General features: G+C 44.1%; 1 protein-coding gene across 2 annotated transcripts in view; it reads left to right on the forward strand.

The window, feature by feature from the left end:
* LOC126260020 (protein fem-1 homolog B) overlaps positions 1 to 23,787 on the forward strand; it is a 71,192-nt gene that overhangs the window by 39,865 nt on the left and 7,540 nt on the right. For both annotated transcript variants that reach the window (XM_049957183.1, XM_049957184.1), the window contains exons 7-9: positions 8,589 to 8,806; positions 12,901 to 13,017; positions 13,336 to 13,442. In XM_049957183.1, the coding sequence (XP_049813140.1) occupies positions 8,589 to 8,806; positions 12,901 to 13,017; positions 13,336 to 13,442 (442 nt within the window). The remainder of the gene's footprint in view (positions 1 to 8,588; positions 8,807 to 12,900; positions 13,018 to 13,335; positions 13,443 to 23,787) is intronic.

The following is a 23,787-nucleotide window of genomic DNA, read 5'->3' on the forward strand; positions in this document are numbered from 1 at the left end:
CTAGCACATATGGCATTATGCCATTGTAAAGAACGAAACATGGAATAATACAGTACTGGTACTCCAAAAACATTTACATCCAAAAAAAACACCCTGAAAAGCTTAATATCAGGTCAAGGCCCACTTCATTGGGAATCTGGACATATGAATGTGCACTTTAAATATGCACTTTAAATATGCACTTTAAATGTGCACATTTTAGTATTGTTCACGAAATTCTGATGCTCTTGGAGTATCCTATGACGTCTTGTTTCTTTTATGACATAATGTAAGATCTTTTAATGTTATACACATACGAACAATCCGGGCTTCCTATGTCATTGTAGCTGTGCAAGCGCAGTGGGGCCTGTTATCTGGTACTTTCTGGCAACTGCTGAAACGAACCTATTTCTAACAGGTTGCAGGAAAATATTGCAAATGGTGGTTTGAAAAGCGTTACTTTCAGAGTAAATTTCCTTTTATGTAAGTTGAACTATGTGCAAGAATGCATGATGAATTTCTTGAATCTCAGAGCATTTGACTCTCATTTAAAAATCAACTCTTTGATGATGAGCCATTTAGAAGAATTTCGAGCCCAGAAGATCAGACATTTATGTCATCAAAAAATTTTACTGGCAGCTCTGAATGATATTTCGTAAAGTGTAACACACACAAAAAGATAAACATTATATGTGAAAGCTTAGCTTCCCTTACAGTTTATTAACCTTAGAGACCAGTATTATTTGTGAAAGCTTTGCTTTTTTTACAGCAACACTATGTATATTAATTAAAACAATTAACTTTTTCTGTTTGTGTATTCGTACTACTGACTATATCTCTGCTCTGAATATCCATTGTCATCAGTTGGCGAGATCACTTGATGTGAGGTATGACTGGCTTACAGAAGCGCATTGCAATCTCGATTTCAGTAGTTCGGAAAGTAACATGCAATGTTTGGTGGAATTCGAATTTATACTTTCGTAATACGTAAATATGCAACATACTTGTTGCTGCCATCATAGATCTTTCCAAAAGGTTCCCCCCCCCCGTGAGTTTTGTTTCCTAAAGTGCCGGGAGATTCTACGTCCTTGTGTGAAACCATAATCATTCAAAGGATTGATAAGTTTTACAGTTCTGAGGGAAAACATATTGTCACTTAACAAGGAAAAAGTGTGTTTTCACCCGAAAGAAAATGTGTTTTTTTTTACTGGGAAATCCGGGAAAAATCTGGGATTGTTTTTTCCTTGTCCGCGTATACATCCTGCCACAGAAGAATAGACATTTGGAGAACAGAACATCACACTGATATTTTTTCACTGTGGGGTATGTTACTGCAAAGAGAGAGAGAGTATTTGATGCCAGTACACCACCAAACATCAACCATTGCAACAGTTTTTATTCATGCCAGTCAACTGCAGATGTTTAGTCAGCCTGTGGGACAAAACTCACACTGTACTCTGGGTGGGGTCACTTGCCAGCACACGATAGCTGTTCCTCGTCACCATACAGAGGTATCAGCCACTTGCCTAACTGCTGAATCTATCAGATGAAGTCATCACAGATAGAAATTCTCCATTCATGACAGTTACCAAGATGTCAAGAAATACCATTGAACTCATCAACAGCAGGCAACCTGTCCAGACATTGGTTGATGGGCTTACTTATCTGTAATATTGAACGCTTTGTTGCCAGATAAAGAAGATATGAAAGCTGTTGCCCTGAAAGTTGCAAATGGGAAATACATCCAGCTGAGAGGAACACGTATTGTGAAACCAATGTCCATTGACAGAACAAAGCCTTTCGAATTTGTCATTTTAATAGGCGGTAATCATGATTTTATTCTCAGTTAGTGCTTCTTGCCTGCATCACAAGCAATCATAGACAGCAGAAGATCAACTCTCCAGATGTGTAAAGCTGTTCAAACATGCACACGTAAGAGATTGCTCGGGGCAGTTGTTTGTCATCAGTTGTTTGTTTGTTATCACACCACCATCAATGACATGAGTTCCAGTCATCAATTGAGAAGCTCAGTTAAACTGTGAAGCTTTTGTGATTTCAAAAAGCAGTTCAGATTCACAAAAGAAATCATCAGTGATGATTGGATCGTCAAGGAAAACTTTGGATCATTAATTTGTATACAAGCAGTCACAACTCACTCCTAAAAGTCTGTGCATAGTGGCAGCAGAAACAGTCCAGGAAGGACATCTTGATGCCACTGACAAAGAATTGTGCCCCTCTGCCACTGCAAACAACGCATGGGAGGAAGCAGCTATCAAACTACCATTAGGATCTGGCCTGACTGAGGAAGAAAATCACAGAGAGTTCACCACTGAGTGCCAAATTTTGGTTGTCTTTGAATCTGGAGTGGAGAGAAAACAGACAAAGTGATCCATGGTAAAATATAGTAACAATACTGAGACTCGCCCACTGATAGGCAGCGCTCACTTAGGGCATCATCTGCTGGACGACTAATGATCCTGAAAGAAATGGAGAAGATTCTTCAAGATGACATTATTGAACATTCAGTGAGTCCTTGGTCCTCTACTGTGATCCTTGTGAAGGAGGACGATGGCACGTGGTGTGTCTGCATTGATTTCTGACAACTGAATAAAATCATGAAAAAGATGCATACATATGGCCAAGCATTGATAACATGCTATACTGCCTAAAGGAGCAAAGTGTTTATGAACTATGAACAAGCAGACAGGCTACTGGTAATTCGAGGTTGATGAGGCTGATGGCCAAAGAGGCTGCCTTCAAAACAGCTGATGGCCTCGACAAGTTCAAAGCTACATAATGTGGACTGTGTAATGCTCCAGCCACCTTCAGATGTTGATGGACTGTCAGCTTTGACACCTAAAATGGATGATGTGTCTTTGCTATGTGGATGACACCATTTTTTTCTAAGAAATTGAACATCTGAATTGCCTGACAAACATGTTGAACTGTCTTCAGACTGCAGACCTCTGCCTAATCTGAAAAGTGCCTCTTCCCCACCAAGGAAATAACTATCTTGGAGTACCTAGTGGAATGCCAGTGGATCACATTCTGATCCAGAGAAAGTGAGAGTACTCACAGATTATGACTCCCTGGCACATTCGTGATATGAGAAGTTTCCTTGGAATGTGCTCATACTACTGGCAGTTCGTAAATGTTGGCATATTCCTTGCAAGAACTACTGCAGGGAGGTGCCAAATTTTCCAGGAAACAAGTGCAAGAAAGATCTTTTCTTGTCCTTAAGCAGGCACTAACATCTCCTCCAGTCCTAGCACTGTATGGCGACAATGCAGGGACAGAACTTCACATTGACGCTAATGATTATGGGTGAAGTACAGTTCTAGAGCACTTCAGAAAGGTGCTGAAAATTTGACAGATTCCATTTCCAGAGTACTCCCCAAGCCTGAGATGAACTACTCTACAACTGAGGAAAAGTACCTTGCAGTTGTTTGGGTCAACAACTTGTCTGAGCTCCACTTATTTAACAAACCATTCACTTTTGTGATGGACCACCATTCTCTGTGCTTGCTGACTAGCATGAAGGATCCATTGGGTCGAGTGGCAAGCTGCAATGAGGCTTCAGGGGTGCTATACAAAAGTGGGAGCAAACACAAACACAAGGACAAGGACTGCTTTGTGAGGAATCCTTTGGCGGAACACAGCAGTGTGGGTGAAATCTGTCATTGCTGCACTTAATCACATTGCTGCTGAACAGAAGGAATATCCAGCACTGGTGAAAACCAGAGAGACCTTGAAGAAGGTGCAACCAGCCAAAAGAGAATTCAGATTAATAAATGGGACAGTGTATGAGAACTATGATCCAATGTAGCAAAAATGGTTGCTCATCGTCCCATTTCATCTATGGCAAGCTATCCTGAAGTTTTTCCATGATGCTCCTGCATCTAGTCACCTGGGATTTCTGAACACTCTAGACAGACTCAGATGCAGTTGTCACTGGCCAGGTGTCTAGCGACCCATTAGACATTACGTGAGCGTCGACAGGAGGTGCTTCCTCAGATGCTGATCGTAGTGACCAGAAAGTGAGGCTCTGCCAGTGCTGCCATACAGAGGATTATTAACAAGATGTAGATCCAGGGTACTGCAGTCAGCTCCGGAGAGAACTTCTGAAACAGTGGGTCGCTGTTTCTCCAGGGGAGGAAGCAATGCCGTGAGGTGTGGTTCGTGCAATGTGGCATAGTGGTTAAAGTTGCTGACTAGTGTGCTGCAGGTTGCCTGTACAGACCCTACCACCAGCAATTATTTATTATTTATCAATTCTGGAAGCTTCTCAAAATTCCTTGTGTTTATAACCTGATTGCGGTTATTACTTGACAATATTATGTCCAGTGTTAGGTGCTGTGTTATGGAGTCCCTTAGGGAAATAGTACCCAGGGCTGAAAGAAATGCATTGTGTAGTAGGTATATCTGCTGGAGGACCTCATCAGAGATGTTTGGGAAACTCTGCCTGCAGCTATTGAGGGTGCAAGATCCAATCATCTTCAAGTTGTGGCACATTTCGACATCAGTGTTGTCTCAGTTCGGAGGCCATCCTCAGTTCGTATGTGCAGGTGGCAGCAGTGGTGAAGACATCTCGCCTAGCACCCAGTGTGCAAACAGAGCTTACACTTTTGCAGTACCATGCCCTGAGGTGATTGTGGTCCTATGATTTGCAGCTGAATGGAGGGTCTCAACCAGAGGCTGTGATGATTCCATGACGGTCTTGGCTGCAAATTTCTGGACCTGTGTTGTGGGGTGGAAGGTTGTAGGATTCTCCTAGATAGGTCTGGGGGCACATCACACAGAGAAAGCAACTGATCAGGCAGCAGAGTAAATGTGGGGTACACATGGCTTTTTGTGCTAGGTTTTAGGTTGAGGTCCTATGACGAACGATTGCGAGTCAGTGCCCAGAGAACAAAATCAGATAATGTACAAAGTAGATATGATTCGAATGGAAATATTTTAACAGCAAATTGCCTGAGAATTTGTAACAAAGTCATTTGAATTTATATCCGTCCAGGAAAGCTCGCATCTGTACTTAGAACTGAAAGCTGGATGAAACCCAAAGCAGAAAGCTTGAATATTTAACAAGACATGGAGCTTACATCAAAAGACAATTAGACATCACAGTGAGTGCTCATTGCAGTGAACAAAAACATTACGTTTATTGAGGTCGAAGTTGGGTCTGACTGCAAAGTTATCTAGATGCGAGTAACTGACATAATTGAATTCAGATTGTCATTCAGGTGTGTTTTGAGAGTTTTGGAATCAGTCAATAAAGTCTATAAGTAGTAGCTTGGAATTACCCCGATTGTGCCAGTTTTACTTGGAAGCTAATTCAACCTGTTGAGTATATACTGGGACATACATGGATTTGTTGCAGGTGGTATGGGGCATAGTCTTTTGAAGTAGTTCTGAACACTTACTCCAAAAACTGTTTTGAGCAGCTAATGTGATAACATACCCGTAGTGGAAATATTTTAGACCTTGTAGGTACAAACAGGTCTGACCTTATCAGCATAGACAGGTACCGTAGCTACAATGGTTACTGAAAGTTAATACATCCATTAAGAATGCTAGAAGAGTTTTTATGCTGGAAAGAGAAGATAAGCTATTGTTACCACCCTAATTTTACGATTAATAGACATCATTTAATTCAAATATGAGTAATGTAGAGGAATTATGGGCAAAGTTGAAACTGATTGTAAATCACATTCTGCAGAAGCTGGTGCCCACTGAACAGGTTAAGGACAGAAAATAGCCATTATATAGCGCTGGTAGATAGACACAATAAAAAAAACACACACACACATTTCAAGCTTTTGCAACCCATGGTTGCTTCATCAGGAAAGAGGGAAGGAGAGGGAAAGACGAAAGGATGTGGGTTTTAAGGGAGAGGGTAAGGAGTCATTCCAATCCCGGGAGCAGAAAGACTTACCTTAGGGGGAAAAAGGGACAGGTATACACTCGCGCGCGCACACACACACATATCCATCTGCACATATACAGACACAAGCAGACATATGTAAAGGCAAAGAGTTTGGGCAGAGATGTCAGTCGAAGCGGAAGTACAGAGGCAAAGATGTTGTTGAGTGACAAGTGATGTACAAGGGGCGGAAACTTGAAATTGGCGGAGGTTGAGGCCTGGTGGGTAACGGGAAGAGAGGATATATTGAAGGGCAAGTTTCCATCTCCGGAGTTCTGATAGGTTGGTATCAGTGGGAAGTATCCAGATAACCTGGACGGTGTAACACTGTGCCAAGATGTGCTGGCCGTGCACCAAGGCATGTTTAGCCACAGGGTGATCCTCATTACCAACAAACACTGTCTGCCTGTGTCCATTCATGCGAATGGACAGTTTGTTGCTGGTCATTCCCACATAGAATGCGTCACAGTGTAGGCAGGTCAGTTGGTAGATCACGTGGGTGCTTTCACACGTGGCTCTGCCTTTGATCGTGTACACCTTCCGGGTTACAGGACTGGAGTAGGTGGTGGTGGGAGGGTGCACGGGACAGGTTTTACACCAGGGGCGGTTACAAGGGTAGGAGCCAGAGGGTAAGGAAGGTGGTTTGAGGATTTCATAGGGATGAACCAAAAGGTTACAAAGGTTAGGTGGACGGCGGAAAGACACTCTTGGTGTTAGCAGAAATTAATGTTCTTACAAAAAGATTGATTCATAGAGCATACAACTTCCACTGTCACATGTTAATAGAATATCTTGCCAAGAACCTGAGAAAATTCTGGTCCTACATAAAATCACTAAGAAGGCTCAAGGTTTCTTTTCAGTTGCTCATTGGGCAGTCTGGTGTGACAGTAAGAGACAGTGATAGGGAAGTTGAAACTTTAAATTTCATGCTTTAAAAACCATTCATGCAGGAGGATCATATGGAGATGCCATCATTTTACCGTGCCCTGGGCTCACGTATTGAAGAAGTAGAAAAAGGCATCGCTGATTTTGAAAGGCAACAGAAAGAGTTGAAAACAAGTAAGTCGTCAGGTCTGTGTGGAATACAAATTCTGTTTTATAGAAGCCGTCTCCCACACTGTCCCCATACTTAACTTGCATTCTCACAAATCTCTTACCTAGCTCAGTCCCAAGCGACTGGATAAAAGTACAGGTGACTCCTGTGTGTATGAAGAATTAAGGAACAGACCCGCAAAATTACACACCAGTGTCCTTAATGTTCGTTTGCTGGAGAATTTTTGAGCACATTGATATAGAAAGCATCACTCATGAAAAACTCATCTTGCTCTTTTCCCACATCATATCCTGAAAACAATGGGTGATTGACCATGGGCAGATTCCACATTCTTTGATTTCCGGGAAGCGTTTGATGTGTTATCATACTGTAGACTGTTAACGTAGGTTCGAGCTTATGGAACAGGTTCCCAGATATGTGACTGACTCAGAGACTTCTTAAGCAATAGAACCCAGGATGTTGCCGTAGATGGCAACTGTTCATTAGAGACAAGGGTATTGTCAGGTGTACCCCAGGGAGGATGCGACAAGGCCACTCTTGTTCTCCTCGATCAAAAACGATTAGACAGATTAGGTGAGGAGCAATCTGCAACTGTTTGCTGATGACACTGTAGTGTATGGAAAAGTGTTTGTTGTTGAGCGACTGTAGGAGCTATAGTATCACTTGGATATAATTTCTGCTTTGTGTCCTGTAGTATGGAAAAATGTAAGTTTATGTAGATGAGTGCCAAAAACAATCCTATAATGTTCAATATGGTTTTGTTGGTGTGCTTTTTGACAAAGTCACAGTGATTGAATATCTAGGCATAACTTGCAAAATGATGTGAAGTGAAATGAGCACATGAGATCAGTAATAAGGAGGAGCAAGTAGTCAAACTGAGTTTATTGGGAGAATTCCAGAAGCACATCTGTAAAGTAGACAGTATACAGAACATACGTATGACTCCTTCTTGAGCATTACTTGAGTGTTTGGGATCCCCATCAAGTCGGATTAAAGGAATAAATCAAAACCATTCAGGATATACTACCTGATATGTTAATAGTAGGTACATGTGAGTACTTGATAGGTACATGCTAGTACTATAGAAATGCTTCATGAACCAGATGGTAATTCCTGGATGGAAGAAGATGTTGTTTTCACAAAACACTGTTGAGAAAGTGTAGAGAACTGGTATTTGTGGCAAACTGCAGAGTGATCCTACTGCTACCCATGAACATCTTGCATAAGGACTGTGAAGAAAAGATAAGAGAAATCACGGCTCGTACAGAAGCATACAAACAGTTGGTTTTTCCTCGCTCCATTTTCAAATGAAACTGGATAGTGAATGATTAGCAGTGGTGCAAGGTACTCTGTGCCAGGAATGGCAAATGTACCTGTAGGTGTATAATATTTTATCTTGGTTTCAATTATGCAATTAAAAGTGTTCCCCTGTCATGCAACTCTGTGTAAGATTGGATAACTGTTTTTCAGAGAAACTGGATAGAGTGATATGCTGTGGTATTATTTGTTACATTGTGATGTATAGCTTTGTTTCAGTAAATATTTAGTGATTTGTTTCCACCTTGCTTATTTCCATATTCCTTTCACATCTTGATTGCTTCCGAAATTCTCTAAAATATATATTTCTTTTTGCAGGAAGAATTTGAAAGCAACATTACAACTGTTTTGTATATACTGGTCATCATAACAAAATTAATGAGAACATGTACAAAAAAAGAAGAGTTTCGAGTAAACAGTTTAGTTTATAGACTGAATAAGTTGAATGTAGCAACAAGAGAAGGAAAAACTTTACTACATTTATGTGTTGATGCGGAAACACCCGTTGATGATTTCCATACCAATGATGTATGCAAGTAAGTACTTTTATTGGAAAGAAATATCCTTAATTTCTTATGATATGTTACTTTATCTAATTTTTGGTCAATAATTTGAGAAATGGAAATATTGATGGTAAAGACGAAAATAGTAGCAGTGGCAACAACAATAGTGTTTGCTTTTGTTCAGGAGATTAGGGTGCTGCTCTGAAGTGGTCTTCATACTTCACATGTGAAATAATACTGACATCATACAGTCTGTCTTAAAGGTTTCCTTTTAGTTTAGAATGATGTCTCACAATTAACCACAGATTAATAAGTATGATAGTGTAACAATAGCTGTAAGAGCAAGAAAACTTAGCTTATTTACTGAAGCTGTACTACTATTTTGGCACCTACAATTTGAGCGAGCAGTATGCTGTTGAGCTTAACGAGTTTTAGTAAAAAATAAGAGGAGTCAGGTATGAAATTTCAATTGGTCTTGTGTAAACTGAAACTAAAGATGTCAGTGACTGTACACCAGGTTTCGTGATGCAACTTACATATCATGTTTGTTGCTGAGCCATTCTTATAAAGATTGCTACAGTATAAAATCTGACAGGATGTATATCCATTTTGTGTTGTGGAGTTACACCTCCAACCTGCCCTCAACATCCCTCCCCAGGTTCCTTCCCAAGAACCTTTCAGCAAAAGACAAGACAGCCATGCACAACTTTAAAACAGATCCAGACCTCATCATCCTCCCTGCAGACAGAGGCTCCCACCACTGTTGTGATGAGTCACAGTGACTACCTGACAAGAGCTCTGCCAACTGTCTTGACTCCTCCACCGACAAGCTCTGCCAGAGTGGTCCCATCCCAGAAGTCCAACATAACCTCAAATCCCTACAGAAATCTGTAGGCCCTTCCCAGAACCTGCCCCTGAGTCCATCACCCTCTTCACCCCAACAACACCTTGCACACCCACCTTCTACATCTTCCTCCCCAAAATCCACAAACTCAACAATCTTGGATATCCCATTGTTTCTGGCTTTTGTGCTCCCATTGAAAGAATTTACATTCTTGTTGACCAACACCCCCAACAAATTGTTGGAAACCTACCCTCCCACATCAGATATACGAACCACTTCCTTCACTGGCTTTCCACTATCCCCATCCTTTTACCTCATAGATCCCTACCCACCACTGTTGAGGCCACCTCCCAATACATGAACAGCCCATAAGCCCATGGCGTTGCTGCTCTCAAACAGTTTCTCTCGCAACATCCTTCAGAGTCCAAACTCATCATCACATTCCTTTTATACCTCCCAACTACTGAGCTACAACTACTTTTCCTTTGGCTGGAAGGTTTTCAAACAAATCTGCAGCACAGCCATGGGCAGCCGCATGGCACACTCCTATGGCAACCTCTTTGTGTGCCATCTTCCTAATTTCCCAAAACTCCCAATCTCAAGTCTGGTTCAGGTTCATCATCTGGCTCAAGTTGAAGACTCCATTTCCACATTCCTTCTCAACCTCAGTGCCTTTTCTCCAATCTGCTTCACATGGTCCTCCTCTATCCACTGTATCAGTTTCCTGGACACCCTCCACCTCTCTGATGGCTCCATCCACAACTCTATCTACACTAAACTCACTAACCACCAGCAGTACCTGCATTTCAATGGCTGCCATCCCTTTCACACCAAAATGTCTCCCTCGTACTGCCTAGCCACCCATGGATGACATACCTGCAGTGACAACTCCCTTGCCCAGTATGCTGAAACCCTCACAAAGGTCGTCGCATACAGGAAATACACCCCATACCCAGTACACAAACAGACTTCCTATGCCGTATCTTCAAACAGCCTCAATCCTCCCACCACCCCCAAGAACCAGCTACAAAGGAACGTCCTCCTCGTCATTCAGTATCACCGTGGACTAGAACAACCAAACCATATCCTTCACCAGAGCTTTGATTATTTCTCTTCCTGCCATGAAATGAGGGACATCCTACTGAATATTCTTCCCTCCACTCCTATAGTAGTGTTCCATCACCCACCCAAGCTACAAAACATACTAGTCCATCCCTACACCACTCCCCCTCACAACCCTTGTCAAATGTATCCTCTCCCTGTAGCAGACCAAGGTGCAAGATCGACCCAATCCACCCATCCAGCGCCTCTTATTTTTCTCACAGGATTATCCTATCCCATCAGAGGCTGTCATATACCAACTGTGCTGCAAACACTGTACAGCCTTTTATGTTGGTATGACTACCAACCAGCAAAACTTTTAAGGGAAAAAATAAGTTAATAAAATGTTGTGGTATAGTCTTAAATATGTTAAGGTATTTTCACAGTGTGAAAATAAGAGACGTGGATTTTCTTTCTTTCCCAGAGTTGACAGTCAGTCCATTCAAGTATGGCATACTTGAATGATCATGAGGGAAGTCGAATGCAGTTGTTCCCTGTGTGCAAAGTGTCTACATTGACATGTGCCAAACTTTCATGGAACATGCACCAAACAGTTTGAGCGAATATAAGCATCAGTTGCAGACCTCTGTTGAGAAGGAGCTGCTGACCATTGTACTCCATTTTTTTAAACTTCCTATGCTCGGTCATTGTGCTAGTTGGTCTACTGGTGGCACTCTGCAATTCATGAATGATTCCCTCTGCTGGTTTCATGCGATTTTTTTACAACCAACCTCTGCAATGCTCAGCATCGCAGTTCGTCATTGTATGAAGTCTGCCAGGTCTTGGTTCAATTGTGAATGTTCCTTCGCATTTACACTTTAGAGTCACATAATCAGCAATTCACTTGGGCAGCTTTAGAAGTGTTGAAATGTCTCTGATGGATTTGTTACTCAGGTGACATTCAGTGACTAGTCCACCTTCCAAGTTGCTGAGCTCTAATGACCAATCCATCCTGCTGTTATTGCTTCTCTACTGACAATACAATACTCTTCATCTACTTTTAGACTGGGAGATCCACCTTTTGTGAGATCAAGTGGTAAACTCAGCATTAACTATGGAGGTCTGGATACTTTTGGTCAAATAGTGCAGATATATTTTGCATTTATTTTTTGTGGGTTGGGATGTTATGGTATTCGGTCTCGCTACACTGACCTCATGGTTAAATAAGTCGTGTATCTGTCATGATGTCATTGATACTTCCATTTTTTTTCTTTTTTGCCCACTTTGCCTCCACATCTCCCCACCCCCTCTCCCCACTAGTGCAAGTAGTTCAGGTGTTGTCAGATGAGTAGATAAACCAGATTTTTGGAAAGCTTAGCAAATATTCATTCTTGTTTATATGCCCATCAGCCACTCAATCCTTTGTCTATTTGTTGAATGTTACCTACATTTCTCCCATTGTTTGTAGTTCATTAACGACTTTCCACTATCATATTAATAGTGTTTTTTTACTTATTTTTGTTTTATCATTTAACATCTTGTCAACAGTATGAACATAGGATCAGTCATCAGCTTAATTTTGAGCTTAACCAGAGGAAACTCAGTTGTGGCCTCACTGAGTATACATACATGTTAATTCTTTAGGAGATCCAAAGAGAAACTGGATCTCAATATCTGTGCCAGTTCTTGAACCTAGCACTTCTGATTCGTACCAAGTTAGTATCAGGACACTTTTATGACAGCTAAGTGTAGGATGTATACATAGTAACAAAAAATATTTACAACTTCTATTGTATGCCAGAGATACTTTGCAAGGTTTTTAAAGATAGTTGCATGTGAGGCCAGAAACTTTGTCTAAAGTTGAGCTTCACTTGGGTACGACAAAGGAACTATGGCTGTAGATAGAGGCATTTGGAGAAGAAGTTACCTGGAAATTGGATGCAAGGATATGTTTTACATGAGCAGAAATATAAGAATTACCTTTAATGTTCAAAATCATTATTGAAATCAGAAACTTAATATTTTTGGTTCACCTACTGTTGTATGATTATCAGAAGATTGTCAATGATTTATGGATGATTCATAATATGACAAGAAGTACATTTTTTAACTGTAAATATGGTACTGCATAAAATGAATGGGGAACAGCAAGACTGGATTATTTAAATTTGTTAGATAGAGCTTTGTGTTCAATGCATATCTTGAATCAATGGCTATACAAGTACTCGCAATTTATCCACAGATTCCCCTGTGCAACAACAGCTAAATTACTGATTCAGTGTGGTGCAGATGTGAACGCGATGGACAGTAACAGAAATACTCCATTACACGTGATAGTTAGCTATCAGAAGCCAATTAGGTAAGTTTCTTGTATCAGGTACATACATTTGACTCTAGAACAAAAATATATGATGTCATTTAGTGAATGATCTTATTTTTCATGTAAGTGTGCACACATGTAAAAAAAGAACTATGTGCTTGGGAAGCTCATTGACCTACCAAATTAAAATTTGTATTTGATATGATGAGTAGTATTTTGTTAACAGAAATCAGTGGCAACTGTGATTTCTTGGTGGTATTGTAATAATATTGTATCTCCAAAATTTAACATTCAATTCTCTTTTTTCCTGAAATATTGAGAAAAATGGATTCATTGTGTCTCACTTTCATTTTGCAGTGACTTCTTGACGCTCCATGCAATTATAATGGATTTGACTGAAGCTGGAGCTCATATGGACACAGTCAACAATCATGGGGAAACACCATTTCAAGCAGCAACATCAGGTATATGGCAGTTGTGAATTTTGTGGAGACATGTTGTCGTTTCACTACATGACCTGCAACACTACGACAGAGAGAGATTGAAATCAAGTAATCTAATATAAAAATGATGACATACAGTAATGAAAGTGTCTCTACAGCATGTATCATATAGTGTATTATGATGACCTCATCTTGTTCAGTTATTTTGAAATATAAGTCCAGCTGATTTGGCTTTTTATGAAAAGGAAAGTTGGTACTCACCGTACAATGGAGATGCTGAGTTTCAGATGAGCACAACAAAAAGACTGTCACAAATATGGATTTCAGCTGGTAAGGCCTTCATCAAATTTAGGCAAGAGACAAACACATACAAACTCGTGCAAACACAACTCACATACACGTAACTGCAGTCTCGGGCAACTGAGGCCACACTGTGAGTAGCTGCACCAGTGCATGATGGGAGTGGGTGGGGGTAAGGAGGAGGCTGCGCTGTGGAGGGGGAGGGATAATAGGGTAGGGGTGGTGGACTGTGATGTGCTGTTCCAGAATGCACAGGGACAAGGTGTAAAGAGGGTAGGGCAGCTAATGCAGTCAGGAGATTAGACGGAGGGCAGTGGAGTTTTGGGGAAAGAAGAGGAGGAGGAGGGGGGGGGGGGGGGGGGAATATAGCGGAAAAGAAGAGAAGTGAAAATACTGGGGGGATGGGGGTATAGCAGAATGGGTGCGATGGTGGAATGAGGGCTGTGTTGGACTGGAATGGGAGAGGACAATGACTAATGAAGGTTGAGTCCAGGAGGGTTACGGGAACGTAGGTTATACTGCATAGCAAGTTCCCACCTGTGCAATTCAGAAAACCTGCAGTCATTAAATGAAGGATGTCATGTTTGGCAATGTGCTCAACGACAGGGCGGTCCACTTGTTTCTTAGCCAGTTTGTCGGTGGCCCTTCATGTGGACAGACAGCTTGTTGGTTGTCATGCCCACATAGAATGCAGCACAGTGGTTGCAGCTTAGCTTGTAGATCACATGACTGGTTTTACGGGTAGCCCTGCCTTTGATGGGATAGGTGATTTTTGTGACCAAATTGTAGTAGGTGGTGATGGGAGGATGTACGAGACAGGACCTGCAGCTAGGTCTATTACAGGGGTATGAGCCAGGAGGTAAGGGGTTGGGGGCAGGGGTTGTTTAGGGATGGGCGGGTATATTGTGTAGTTTCGGTGGATGGCAGAATACCACTGAGGGAGGGGTGGGAAGGATAGTGGGCAGGACATTTCTCATTTCAGGGCACGAAAAGAGGTGGTTGAAACCATGGCGGAGAATGTAATTCAGTTGCTCCAGTCCTGGGTGGTACTGAGTTATGAGGGGAATGCTGCACTCGTATCTTCTACATGTTTCCTAAAGTCCATAAACCCAACCAACCAGGACGCCCCATCGTGGCCTGTTACTGTGCCCCCACTGAGAGAATCTCTGCTCTTGTAGACCAACACTTTCAACCTGTTACCCAGAACTTAACTGCCTATATAAAAGATACTAACCATTTCCTCCACTGACTCTCCACAGTTCATGTCCCTTTACCTCACGGTGCCCTGCTCATTATTATTGCTGCCACCTCCCTTCACACTAACATCCCTAATGCCCCTGGCCTTACCGCTATTGAACACTACCTTTCTCAACACCCAACAGATTCCAATCAATTAACCTTCTTCCTAGTCACTATGACTAACAATATCCTCAACCACAATTTCTTTTCCTTTGTAGGTATTGCCTGCAAACATATATGGGGTATGGCTATGGGCATCCACCTGGCCCCATTCTATGCCAACCTATTCATGGGCCACCTAGAAGAATCCTTCCTAAACATCAATAATCCTAAACCCCTCCCTTGGTTCAGACTCATTGATGACATGTTTGCAATTTGGATCGAGGGTGAAGACACCCTATCCACATTCCTCCAGAACCTCAACATCTTCCCCATTTGCTACACCTGGTCCTACTCAACCCAACAAGCCACCTTCTTAGATGTTAACGTCCACCTCAAAGATGGCTACATCAGTACCTCCGTCCATATCAGACATACTAACCACCAGCAATACCTCCACTTCGACAGCTGCCAGCCGTTCCATACCGAGAAGTCCCTTCCATACAGCCAAGCCACCCGTGGTCGTCACATATGCAGTGACGAGCGGTCCCTCTCGAAATATACTTCAGGGTCTCACTGAAGCCTTCACAAACCGTAATTATCCTCCCAACCTTGTACAAAAACAAATCTCCCATGCCTTATCTTCCCAGTCTCCCACTATCCACAGAGCCCCACCATCCAGCCACAGAGGAGCATTCCCCTCGTAACTCAGTACCACCCAGGATTGGAGCAACTGAATTACATTCTCTGTCAGGGTTTCGACTACTTTTCACCATGGCCTGAAACGAGAAATGTCCTGCCCACTATCCTTCCCACCCCTCCCACGGTGGTATTCCACTGTCCATTGAACCTACTCAATATACTCGTCCATCCCTATACAACCCCTGCTCCCAACCCCTTACCTCCTGGCTCATACCCCTGCAGTAGACCTACCTAGATGCAAGACCTGTCCCATACATCCTCCTACCACCACCTATTCCAGTCCAGTCACAAATATCATCTACCTCATCAAAGGCAGGGCTACCAGTGAAACCAGTCATGTAATCTACAAGCTAAGATGCAACCACTGTGCTGCATTCTATGTGGGCATGACAACCAACAAGCTGTCTGTCCACATAAATGGCCACCGACAATCTGTGGCCAAGAAACAAGTGGACCACTCTGCTGCTTAGCAAGCTACCAAACATGACATCCTTCATTTCAGTGACTGCGTCACAGCCTGTGCCATATGGATCCTTTCCACCGACACAAGGTTTTCTGAATTGTGCAGGTGGGAACTTTTTATGTGATATATCCTACGTTCCCATAACCCTCCTGGGCTCAACCTTCGTTAGTCACTGTCCTCTGCCATTCCAGCCCAACACAGCCCTCATTCCATCATCACACCCAGTATTTTCACTTCTCTTCTCTTCTTTTCCACTATATTACACCCCCCCCCCCCCCTCGCCCTCCTCTTCTTTCCCCACAACTCCACTGCCCTCGATTTAATCTCCTGACTGCATTAGCTGCCCTAGCCTCTTCCCACCTCGTCCCTGTGCATTCTCAAACAGCACATCACAGTGCGCCACCCCTACCCTACTATCCCTGACCCTCTCCAGCCCAGCCTTCTTCTTACCCAAACCCACTCCCATCATGCACTGGCACTGGTGCTGCTGCTCGCAGTGTGGCCTCAGTTGCCTGAGACTGCAGTCGTGTGTGTGTGTGTGTGTGTGTGTGTGTGTGTGTGTGTGTGTGTGTGTGTGTGTGTGTGTGTGTGAGTTGCATAAACGTTTATATGTGTCTGTCTGTTGTCTAATTTTGACAAAGACCTTACCGGCCAAAAGCTATCTTTGTGACAATCTTTTTGTTGTAACTATTTGTGACTCAACATCTCCGCTATATGGTAACAACTTTCCTTTTCATAATATTGATACGTTCCATCCTGGATCTTCCATTGCTTGATTTGACTTTTTATAACGTCACTGTAGCTATAGTCATTTTATTGGGGCAGATATTGCCTTGACCCTTTAAACTGTAATATGGTGTGGTATTACTTTGCACTCTAACCAACTGAATATTAAAGACAACTGATTTTCCTACAGTGGATCACGTCAGTGTGATGTATGGGGGGAACCCACAAGTAACCAGAATTTCTTTATAAAAATTGTACACCCCCCCCCCCCAATCCCCTCAAATGCACCTCAAGTATCCTTCAAAGTCCTCTGCATTACTGTTAAAGAATTTGTCCAGATGTTCATTCCAGTGTTGGAAGCATCTTTTAATTTTGTCCTCTGTGACATTTGCTGGCACCCTGTAATGTTGCGTTTTACATCTTTGACATCTGCAAAACACTTTCCTTTAAAGTCCCTTTGCATCCAAGGGAACAGGAGGAAATCGGAGAGAGCTGGATCTGGCGAACAGGGTGCAGTGTCAAGATAGTCACCCTCCCCCCCCTTTCCTGCGGGTCCGGGGGTTAGATTAGCCTCTGGGTATTGCTGCCTGTCGTAAGAGGCGACTAAAAGGAGTCTCTCACATTTCAGCCTTTATGTGATGGTCCCCTGTAGGGTTTGACCTCCATATTTCCAAATTTTCTTGAAGAGCGAACCAATTGGGGAAGGGCGCCTTACATGGTGCATTGTGTCCATCTTGCATTGAGATCTTTAGACCCCTTTCTCATCGTTGCATTGCAGTCCCACTCATTCTCCATCTCTTGGGCGAGGATACATTCCCAAGTGTGATTTCCGCCATGCACAGTGCAGTGTTGCTTTCTGCGCCGACGACGACCATGGACTTCTCTGTGTCTGATATCCAGCACGGTAGCTGGTCTGTTATGGTGGGGCCGCCATGTACCCTGTTGGTTGTAGCCCCCTGACAACACAAAGATCGCTCTGCTGATGCCTGTGCCGTGAACTCCTCACATATGCCAAGGAGTAGATGCCTATCACCCTGGGGCATCGGGACTCCTGGCAATGACCATCCTGCCAGGGTGGCCCTTGCTGAGGCTGGGTGGCGCCTGTGGGGTGAGCCCTTGGTCGGAGTGGGTACCGTCAGGGCGGATGACAAGCAATGAAACGTGGCACATCTTCTCTTGCTGGTGGCCAGCCACCGGCAGTCTCTTAAGTGTTCGAGGGCTCACTACAATGTGCAGATGTATGATCCACACCATGGGAGGGGTAAAAGGCTAAGGATGGCAGTGAGACTTATTTGCCCCAGTTCCTAGTTTGTATGAGAGCTGATGGGGAGTCTTTCATGACGATGAAGCCTCAGTTCTGTGTCGAGCATTTAGAGGACAAGTTTGGGAAGGTGGAGGGCTTGTCCAAAATGTGCTCTGGGGCAGTTTCAGTAATAACAGCATCCTTTGCCCAGTCACGGGCATTACTCACTTGTGACAGGTTGGGGGACGTTTCTGTTACCATAATGCCCAGTAAGAGCTTAAATATGGTCCAGGGCATTATATTCCACAGGGACTTTCTTTTTCAGTCTGATGACTATCTGCGTGCCAACTTGGAGCGGTGAGGTGTACATTTCGTGCGGCGCGTTCATCGAGGTCTGAGGGATAATCAGGTTGCCACCGGTGCCTTCATCTTGGCCTTCGAGGGTGATACATTGCCTGAGGAGGTCAGGATGATGGTCTGCCACTGTGACGTCAAGCCCTATATCCCTCCCCCGATGCTGGAAGTTTCGCCATATGTCTTCCCACGGTACTTCCAGCCTCACATGTCGAAATTGCGGAAGCCCATCACATCCCAATACTCCATGTGCCCCGCCTCCCATCTGCAGACGTGCCAACTCTCCCGATTTAAGCGGGAGACTCCCTATTTTTCCTTCTTCCTCCTGATCTCCCGACCGTGATGACTGATCTCCCAATTTTCAGAGCAGTTTCAATACTTTTCTTACTATTTGAAAATCCTGCGCCTTCAATATATTGGTGGATGACAAGGTATGGCTGCTACTTGTCTATGTTAACTTGGAATATTCGTGTTTGGAGTCGAATGAATATCTTTCAACTGGTGTCAATTTCCTCCGCTTCTGGTAGCACCAGCGCAATCGTAAAGTTATCATGGACAAGGAGTAGTCGATGATCGTTCCAAATGAAGTGATTAGCATTGTTGTGTCTACAAGGCAGTGTTGCCAAGTTGGGGGATTTCCCTAGGGGGAAGTTAAGAGGGATAGATGTTTCATGGGGAAAAATATTAAGGATTACTACCCTCCCCTCACCGCCCCTCCACTCGACATTTCATTCTTGACTCCCGTTTACTGCCCCCCCCCCCCCCCCCCCCCGTTCACTTACCTGACAGTGTGATAAATTATTTAGGGGAATTTGAAGTGCAATATAGGGAGAAACGGCGCGCTGGGGTTGGCATCACTGCTACAAGACCATTGTCTAGAACACAGGACCATTGTGTTCTCGGTTCTGCTGCGCGATTTGTGTGCTCTGTCGTAGTTGTTGGCTGCGTATCTTGGAGGTATTGATTATTTTTCGTGCAGAATGGCGAAGAAATACGATGCAGTGTTCATAAATGTGTATAAGGAAGAGTTTCCATGTTTAAGTGAATCTAGGAAGGGACAAAATTACGCATTTTGTAGTGTATGTAGATGTGACTTTTCAGTGGCTCATGGCGGGAAATGCGACTTTCTTAAACATGTGCAAACTAAAAAACACAAGGAGGATGTCCATTGTGTAGAACGGAACCAGAAGCTTAACTTCTCGTGTAAACCCCAAAATGTAGATTCTGTGTCCAATGCAGAGGCTTTATTTATCTCATTTATTGTAGAGCATAACTTGACTATAAACTGTGACGTCCATGCTGGGCCTTTCTTCCGCAAAATGTTTCCTGATTCCGAAATTGCAAAATGATATGGGTGCACCAGAACAAAAACAACCGCTATCCTTAGGGAAATGTACATGGAAGAAAAAGCAAAACTTATTACCCATTTGCAGTCGAATCCATTCGCTATTGCTACCGATGGGATTAATATAACGGACTTAAGTTATTCAGCCCTGAACTCAGTGAAATTCAAAATTGCCTACAATCTGCGCCTAATTTAAAAGGGGATGCCACTGGAGCTAATATTGTTTATCTTCTACTTTCAACTTTACGAGAATTCAGTATTCCATTAAAAAACTGTCTGGCTTTTTGTGCCATGCCAATATGGGTTGCATTATGAAATGAAAACATGTGATCATTTAACAGTGATTTATTCATCCAAAAACTGTGCCAATGTCAAAACAGAAATCTAATAGACTTTAATTTGTTTCCTCGGGTCATAATTTCGAACTGTAGTTCTCTCGAGAGTGCTTCACTTGAATGTGTGTGAATCCAAAGAAACCTGCAGAGCTCATCATTCATGTTGTTCAGCATGTTGAATGACAAATTATACAGTACGAAGGCTCAGGTATGTCCATTATTTGCTATTTACATGTAAATAATAAGGCAAACGTAATTGAGTTGTTACAGGTATTGAATTATTGCAACTTTAATCATCAAAGATGTGTTGTAATTCACAATAGTACACCGCTAAAATTCTCCTGATTTTTCACTTTTGAAAGTTGGCATGTCTGCATCTGTGTCAACTGCAGAGATCATAATTCATCTAGCTCGCCAGACTGCAGGATTTTACAGAAAGAAAGAAAAATCGTGGAGTACAAGACCCTGGACCGACTGACCTGCACTGAGGCTATGAGGCTAAGAGGAAATTCGAACGACTCCATCCTGTGCGAATGACTTCCTCTTATGCACCACTATGACAACAGTGATAGGTCAGTGAATCCCAGTCAGCTCTCCAAGCCATAAGACTACACCCCCCCACCCTCTTCCGTGGGGCCTCTACCCTCCCTGTTGCTCCTGCACCAACTACACTCCCCCCCCCCCCCCGCCCCCCCCCCAAACCATCGGGGACATCTGTCCCCACTTCTAAGCCAGAGCAGCATACTACTTCTTTGGCTCCTCTTGCTAGGGTCCTTGAGTCACTCACTTTCCAGGTTCTTACCAGTGGTACAGCTGACGCCCGCCAGTGACTGAAGCAACCACAGGCAGCTCGTCATAGGGCTTCACAGTCCTCCTCAGTCCCTGAGACTGAATCAGTGAAGTCCTCCCAGCGGGACAAACGTAACGGGCAGCGAGAGAAACCAAAAAAGCAAAAGACCCCCAAAAGCCAAGGCACTGCAGTGGAACCCACACCACCACTACCTACAAGAGATTCTGGCGTCCGCTGATGATCTAGATCTCACCGGACCCTCAGACACGATAGATATAGATTGTTCAGGCCGTGAGTCAGTGGCAGCAGGTGACTCTGAGATGTAAACTGCCTCTTTGAATGTTCAATGCCTTCCCAGCCTCACAATGCTATTATCCTCCAATGGAATTGCAGCAGTTTTTTCCACCATCTTGCTGAGCTCCGACAACTCCTCAGCCTTCACCCTTTCTTCTGCATTGCTCTCCAGGAAACTTGGTTTCTGGCGATGCAAACCCCCACCCTCCATGGCTATCGGGGTTATTATAAGAATCGGGTTGCTTATGAAAGCGTATCTGGTGGAGTCTGCATCTGTGTCCTTAACTCTCTTTACAGCGAGTGTGTCCCTCTTCAAACACCTGTAGAGGCTGTCACTGTTAGGGTGTGGACACCTCAGTCTCTTACTGTCTGCAGTCTCTATCTTCCACCAGATGGTGATGTCCCACAGCATGTATTGGCTGCGCTGATAGCCCAACTGCCACCACCTTTTCTGTTACTGGGTGACTTTTACACCCATAACCCTGTGTGGGGTGGATTGGTGGCAACAGGCTGAGGCACTGTCATTGAGCAAGTGTTGGCACAGCTCGACCTTTCTCCCTTAAATAATGGTGCCTCCACTCATTTCAGTGTCGTGTATGGCACATACTCAGCCATCAACCTTTCGGTCTGCAGCCCTTGCCTTCTACCCTCTGTCCAATGGAGTGTACATGACGACTTGTGGAACACCTCATCGCCTTTAACGGCTCCATGCCCGAGCCTGCCACCTTATTCACCGTCGGAAGCAGGAGTGCTGGGAAAGGTATGTCTCCACCATTGGCGTTCATACCTCTCCATCGCAGGTTTGGACCAAGATTAGGCAGCTCTATGGCTATCACACCCCTGTCAGCTTCCCTGGGCTTTCCCTGACTGGAGCAGTCTGTACTGAATCAGACATGATTGCTTAACTCATAGCAGAATTATCCACTGGCCTTCTGCTCCCTGAAGGGGCAGTTGGAATGTCGGAGCCTTTCATTTCATATGTGCCACCCCAAATCGTACAATGCTCCATTCAGTGAGTGGGAATTCCAAAGTGCCCTAGCTGCCTGCTCTGATATGGCTCCTGGGCCAGATAGCATCCACTGTCAAATGCTCAAACCCCCCTCGGTGAACTGCCAATGATACTTCCTAGACCTTTTCAACCGTATCTGGGTTGAGGGTGAGTTCCCATCTCAGTGGCGGGAAAGCATTATCGACCCAGTGTTGAAGCCTGGCAAGAACCCACTGGAGTTGGACAGCTACCGCCCCATTAGCCTCACCAACATTCTGTGCAAGTTGCTCGAACGCATGGTGAGCCGGAGGTTGAGTTGGCTTCTTGAGTCTCGGGGCCTTCTGCCTCTGTCTCAGGGTGGGTTCCGTAAGGGCCGCTCAGCCACTGATAACCTGGTCTGTCCGGAGTCTGCCATTTGTACGGCATTTGCCCTTCGTCAGCATCTGGTTGCCGTCTTTTTTTGACATGCGGAAGGCGTATGATACAACATGCTGACATCATCCTCACCACGCTTCATGGGTGGGATCTTAGGGGTCTGCTCCCGATTTTTATTCAGACTTTTCTGTCGCTTCGTTCCTTCTGCGTGCAAGTTAGTCCCTCCCATAGTTACTCCAGAGTCCAGGAGATTGGGGCCCCGCAAGGCTCTGTCTTGAGTGTCTGCCTCTTTTTAGTTGCCATTAATGGGCTAGCTGCAGCTGTGGGAACGTCCGTATCGGCTTCTTTGTATGCTGATGACATTTGCCTGTACTATAGCTCCACTGGCATTGCAGTTGCTGAACGGCAGCTACAGGGTGCTAATCGCAGGGCGCAGTTGTGGGCTGTCATGCACGGCTTTCAGTTCTCAGCCGCCAAGACCTGCGTCATGCATTTCTGCCGGTGTCGTACTGTTCACCCTGAGCCACGGCTTTATCTTGATGGCGAACCTCTTGCTGTGGTGGAGACGCATCGGTATTTGGGCTTGCCTTTTGATGTCCAGTTGACTTGGCTCCCTCATATTCGGCAGCTTAAACAAACATGCTGGCGCCATCTTAAGTTCTTCCTTGCTTGAGTCACACCAGCTGGGGTGCCGATCGGTGTACCCTTCTACGACTGTATCAGGCCTTGATTCAGTCCCGTCTTGATTATGGGAGCCTGGCTTACGGTTTGGCATCGACTTCCACGTTGCAGTTGCTTGACTGCGGGATCCGATTTGCAACTGGACATTTCCGCGTCAGCCCTGTAAAAAGCATTTTTGTATAGGCTGGTGTCCTTCCATTGCGGATCTGCTGTCAACATCTACTGGCCGCTTATGCTGCACATGTTTGTAGCTTTCCCGGGCATCCAAATTACCGTCTCCTGTTCCCCAACTCATTCGTCCATCATCCAGAACAACGGCTCCTGTCAGGGTGTCCGATTGTGGTTCGCGTCCGGGCTCTTCTCTCTGGACTTGAGTTTTTCCCTCTCCTACCTATTTTCTGGGCCTATATATGTCTACCCCCCTGGTGTGTG

This window comes from Schistocerca nitens, chromosome 5 (assembly GCF_023898315.1).
Source record: "Schistocerca nitens isolate TAMUIC-IGC-003100 chromosome 5, iqSchNite1.1, whole genome shotgun sequence".
In the NCBI taxonomy this organism is placed as follows: Eukaryota; Metazoa; Arthropoda; class Insecta; order Orthoptera; family Acrididae; genus Schistocerca; species Schistocerca nitens.